The 6,127-nt window shown below is 41.8% G+C and overlaps 1 protein-coding gene across 1 annotated transcript; it reads right to left on the bottom strand.

The window, feature by feature from the left end:
* Positions 1-869: 869 nt before the first annotated feature.
* On the bottom strand, positions 870-1,870 carry LOC309968502 (high mobility group protein B2-like; the record flags this gene model as incomplete). The annotated part of the gene is made up of 1 exon (XM_082849764.1): positions 870-1,870. One exon carries the CDS (start codon positions 1,868-1,870, stop codon positions 1,250-1,252), a length of 621 nt encoding a protein of 206 aa, XP_082705890.1. The 3' UTR covers positions 870-1,249.
* Positions 1,871-6,127: the final 4,257 nt, after the last annotated feature.

The following is a 6,127-nucleotide window of genomic DNA, read 5'->3' as shown; positions in this document are numbered from 1 at the left end:
TATAGGTAGGGAAGCAGGGCAGGAACGGCATGAGGGTACAGTCCAGGTAGAGAGAACAGCATGAGAAAATGTACAAAAATGAGATAGAACATGGTATACTCGAGGAACAGAGAAAATTCTAATAGTCAAGCAAAGAAAGCAAAAAGAGAGTATCAAGAAAGGAAGCCAGGGAGATACGCACAGAATAGATACACACAGTATCTACTTCATCCAGAATATTCCCATGAATTAGGCAGAGACAGGTACTTCTGTCCTAGTTCACAATTAGCTCTAGAATGTAGAAGTTAAGGGCCTTGGCCAAGGTCACCAGATCGGAGTAAAGTCAAGAGTCTGCTGCCCTAGATCCATTAGTTTAATGCTTCCATCAGGTACTCAAATTGGGATATTGCCTTAGCTCCAAATTATGTAAAATTAATAATAATTTAAAAGAAGAGAATCAAAATGCATGCTTTCCATACTTCTGTTTGAGTACAGAAGTACAACTTGGAACTCCTTGGTTCCAAAGTCTAGATAAAATTTGGAAGCTTTATAATTTTTATTTTCAATTGAAGGAAGGTGTACTAAATAACTTCTGATATTTTAATGGACATCAGCGTCGATAAAATTTGTTTTCTATTCATAACATCAAATTTTGAGTGCTACTGTGGTTTTTCAAAATGTTACCACAGAGAGAAACGGGGTGAACTACACCTGGTTCTCTATGTATTGTTTCTTATAACATCATGTGAACCTACAATTACCTGGATAATAATTTCAATTGTAAAGTCAAATTATTGGTTCACCCAAAAACTAACAAGAAGAAGATGGGAGGAAAATTTGACCTTTCTATGTAAGATCTTCATCTTTTCAGTGTTTTTTTTTTTTTTTAATATACATAATTTTATTACAAAAACTTTTTTAAAAAAACAATGCAACACTCTCATTCTAGAAAACCCAAAATTCACTATTGATACTAATTTCTATGAGTTTGCTGTGCTACCATACACAAGTCAAAAAGTTAAAGAAACCATTAAATATTCAGAAACATTCATCAAAAGCTTTAAATTCTAACTGTAGTAGCCCCTCAAAAAGCTACAACCTGCATTTTTAAAAAAGTATTTTCTCTACAAAGAATCTTATCAGCTATACAAACAACTGTACAGTTTTTATACTGAAGCTAATATTGAGCTGCACTTGAATTCACATTCTTAGCAAAACCACTGCCTGAGCACACACGCACACTGCACACGCATCGTTACAGGATAGCCATTCATTCCTCATCTTCATCCTCTTCCTCCTCATCTTCATCCTCTTCCTCTTCCTCATCTTCTGGTTCATTCTTCTTCTTGGAGCCTGTTGGCCTGCCGGGGCCCTTCTTTCCCGCTTCACTCTTGCCCTTGGCACGGTATGCGGCAATATCCTTTTCATACTTTTCCTTTAGCTTAGCTGCTTTCTGTTCATAGGGTTGTTTGTCTTTGGCTGACTGCTCAGACCACATTTCACCCAATTTTTTGGCAGTATCGCCAATGGATAAGCCAGGGCGCTCGCTCTTGATCTTTGGGCGATGTTCGGAGCAAAACAGGAAGAAGGCAGATGGAGGCCTTTTAGGCGCATTGGGATCTTTTTTCTTTCCCTTCTTGTCACCTTTGGGAGGAACGTAATTCTTCATCTCCCTGTCATAGCGAGCTTTGTCACTTTTTGCCATATCTTCAAACTTGGATTTTTCCTTGGCAGACATGGTCTTCCATCTCTCGGAACATTTCTTGGAGAACTCGGCGAAGTGGACCGAGGAGTCGGGGTGTTTCTTCTTGTGCTCCTCCCGGCAGGTCTGCACGAAGAAGGCGTACGAGGACATCTTGCCCCGCGGCTTGTTGGGGTCGCCCTTCCCCATGATGCTGCTGCGGCGGCGCGTCCACCCGCGGCTCCGGCGTGAAGTGGTATGTCGCTAACGCAGTCCTCCGTCTCTTGTTTTGCAGACTTCTTTTCAGTGTTTTGACTATTAATTCACTCAAGGTCTTGGGACTCTACAGAGCTAACACTTATCAAGAGGTTTCTAGGTTCCAGATGACTTGCTAATTAATCTGCAATCTCATCTATGCCTCACAGTAACTGTAAGATCAATGTTATTATTATTTCAGTTTAAATATTCAAATACACAGAATAGTTAAACAACTTTCATAGTCTCAGGGCTTCTGAGTGGTAGTGCCAGGATCTGAACTCATGTCTATGTGACCCCAAAATCTGGTTTCTAAGTTACAAGCCAGGTCCTAAGTTCTTTCCTTCCACAGGTCATTCACTCATTTTAGGCATCGTATCCTCTTCTCAGTGAAGGACTTGAACCGGGTGACCTCTGACTTCATTTCCAGTTCTAAGTATCTATTAACTTACATCGAAATGATAGGATAAATGCTATATATGCCATCTAAGAATGCTATAATAAAATATAATACATCTTCATTTTCCCCCTTCCTTTAGTCTGGATGGCTATTATCCTGACCTATAAAACATACTTTAAAAATTATTTTAGTTCTTTGAAACTTCATCCCATAGGATCTATCGGCTCATGTAGACACGCATCATATAAACATACACATATGTATCATATAGACAATTAGAAGATTCTATAGCAAGTACCTTAGGCCATGAGAAAAGTTAGCAAATTTACTGGCTCATGTTACTGAAAAGTGCAGGAACAGACTAGTTTCAGTCATGGATGGATGCTCAAACAGCATCCCCTTTCAGGAGACAAAGGAGGGAGAAAGAGTGATGCCTTAAACCAAAAAGGGGACAGAGACCTTGACCCCAAGCCATTTCTACCCGTTAGGCCCCAGAGTAATTCCTATATGCAAGCCAGTCCTCTGCCCATTTAGGTGTCATCTCAGAAATGTCTACGGTTCACTTAACTCACATTCCCCTCCTACTCTCTCTGGCCCCTTCACAGCTTCTTAGGAGAACTCTGTGCACTCACTGTCTCCATCTGCTTTCCCACTTTCTGTCCACTCTTTAATCCCTCCCATCTCCTCCCACCCCCAAACCCCACCGAAACCACTCTTACTTAGGGCACGATGACTTCCGTCTTGCCCACATGATGTGCCTTTTCAGCTCTCAGCTTCTTAATCTTCCGGCAGAATTTGACATAATGAATAACTACCTTTCTGAAACCTCTCCTCTTAGATTCAGCAATCAGATATTTTCCTGCTTCTCCCCTTTCCTCCCTGGCTGTCCCCTTTCAATTTTTTTAAACGATTTCCTCTTCCTCTACCCACTGAGTAAACAGGATTTCTCCAAGGTTTGTCCAGGGCCCTCTTCTCTCTTCCTTGCTGATTGACCCCATTCTCTTAGTATTACTATGAATATACTGACATTCCCAAATGTAAATCTTTCTTTGACGATTCCTCCGGCTGGCTATGTGTACCTCAACGTGGATGCCTATAGGCTTTTTAAGCATAAGAAGCCCCAACCTTAATCTCTCCTACCATCCCACACAGCTGGTCTATTGGCAGGTCCTGTCAACTCAGCTCCCAAAATATATTTTCAGTCTATTCCCTTCTCCCCATCTCCACCTTCCCCAACTCCAGTCCAAACCACCAACCTCCTTTCTCTGGACACGACTCTTAACTGGCCTCCTCACATCCAGCCTAATCCCCTTCCAACACATTATTCAAAAGAGACAGAGGAATCACTGTGAAAGGAAATTCAGGGTATGTTACTCTTCCGCTTGAAATCCATAAATAGCTTCCCAATCGATAATAGGATAAAAATATAAAATCTAGTTTTACCTCCGAGTTCTTGCCCCCAGATGTGCAACTTCTCATCATTCCTGTCTCTTTCCTAAGTATCTCACTTCTTGCCTCTTGACACTACCCCATTCCATCATCCATGTTTTCATAGCCCTTAGCACTAGCTGAAATGGTCTTTGATTTATTCCTTTAACGTCTTTTTCCTCCTTTGAAAGTAAGTTCCGTGAAGGCAGGCACTTTGCTCGTCTCCTTCACCTCTGTAACCCTAATGCTCTGAATAATGTCTGCCGTAACAGCAGATACTCGATAAGTAACTGCTGAATGAATGAATGCGGCATAGTTACTGACGTGCCTTGTCCTGCCTTTAAGAAACAGAAATAAGGTGAGCGGTACATTTTTAGCTTAACTTCTATCTGCAGAGACGTGTCTAATACCCCAAAATTCTTTCCTTTCACTCATTTTCCCCACTCATTACATATTTCAGATTGAAGTCTAAACTCCCACAACTACTCTCTAATTATTCCATGCCACTCTATCAGCATGGTATAATTACTAACTTTAAAATGACTAATTAAACCATTCCTTTCTCCTGATTCAAAATTCTAACCAAGCTAAAGGTGATCTTGTATATATTGAAGCGATGGTAGTCATTCCTAACAATAACAGAATTCTTTTGCCATGTCCTAGGCAACCTGCCTTCCAAACTATGGGGTACTTTTGATACCAGTAAGGCCCTTTATTCTGTTGAACACCTTGATGAGGGTTTGGATATATAAGTTTGGGGCCAGAAGTTGGGGAGAATTAAACTGCTCTATAAAAAGAAATTGAAGTTCCCAGGAACAGCAGGTGTGAAGGATATTTCCTTAATATAGATGAGAAACATTTTTACCAAGTCACAACATTATAGCCATGGGGAGCATCAATAACCCAGATACTTCTTCAGAGAACCTGTTAATTCTTGACTTGCCCTGACAATGAATTCTTCCCTCAGAATCATGACTTTGACGATGATAATAATAGTGAAGATGGTGGTGGCCACTAACAGTCAATAACAGACACCGAACACCGTCCTAAGCACCTGAAGTGCATTCATTCAGTCTTCCCCACGATTTGCTTAGTCACCCAGAGAGTAAATGATGGAGTTGACTTTGAACCTGGATTTGCCCACGCTCTTAATCACCATACTAGCGCAGTTCCTCTATCATAATTCTAACAAGGAACCACTGGCTGGTGATGCTGGCATGACAGACTGTGGGGAAAAGAAACTGTGTCATCTTGAACTCTGTCCATGAAAGAAGAGAAAAACCAGGTTACAAAACGAACTTAGAATTTTGATAAAAGTGTTCATTAAACTTAGAAGTAAAACACGTATGATGTTATGCTCACAAGTTTTAAATGGGAACCTACCTACCTCACAAGAAACCAGAGGGCTTCCCTGGTGGCGCAGTGGTTGAGAGTCCGCCTGCCGAGGCAGGGGGTTCGTGCCCCGGTCCGGGAAGATCCCACATGCCGCGGAGCGGCTGGGCCCGTGAGCCATGGCCGCTGAGCCCGCGCGTCCGGAGCCTGTGCTCCGCAACGGGAGAGGCCACAGCGGTGAGAGGCCCGTGTACCGCCAAAAAAAAAAAAAAGAAAAAAAAGAAACCAGAGACTCTAAAGAATGACATTTCAGAACACACACACGCACACGCACAGCTCTGAAGAGGAGGCAGAAGAGCAAGCGTCTCGAGAAAACAGTGTGGCTGCCTAGGGAACTTTCTGAGGGGCTCAGATAGCAGAACAAACGCATAAAAGATGTAAGGGAGGAAACAAGGAGCAAAGAATGAAATAGATGAGTAACACTGACCTATAAGAAGAATGTCAGAGAAGTTTAACTAAAGCCAGGAACGAGCTGGAACCTGTGAAAATGCCAAAGATGACAAAAAGGTGAGGCTGCAAAAACAAAAACAAAAACGATATTCAGAGCCAGAAAATGAGTAAAGAATATTATGTCCTTGGCTTTGGGTGGCGGGTGGACAGCACAGCATTGGCATCTGCCAGAAGCTGTACAGGATATTTGGCTGTGCAAAATGCCAATGTTGGGTCCATCAATCTGGCTGACTCAGCTAGCAGGAGGATTCTAGACACCCACAAGGAAGCAATGTACCTTTCTTAAAACACACCCAAAAAATGTCATAGAAGACGCACAACCATCCAACCTCTAATTATTGTTTTCCACAAAGAGCAAATAGAAAAGGCAGACTAAATACCCTTAAGGAGTACTTAATGCTAAGCTAAGAAAAGGACAATGAGAAACCTCTAGACTGTTTCAATCAATTTCAGCCTTTGGGCTCTAACTATATCCTATGTTTCTCGCAGACTAGCCCAACTGTCTTACAGAATCAAACAATGGTTTTAAACCAACATAAAGT

Source organism: Leucopleurus acutus, assembly GCF_964270905.1.
Source record: "Leucopleurus acutus genome assembly, chromosome: 11".
NCBI lineage: Eukaryota > Metazoa > Chordata > Mammalia > Artiodactyla > Delphinidae > Leucopleurus > Leucopleurus acutus.
The sequence above is the reverse complement of the archived record's forward strand: the minus strand, read 5'-3'. Positions and strand labels throughout refer to the sequence as shown.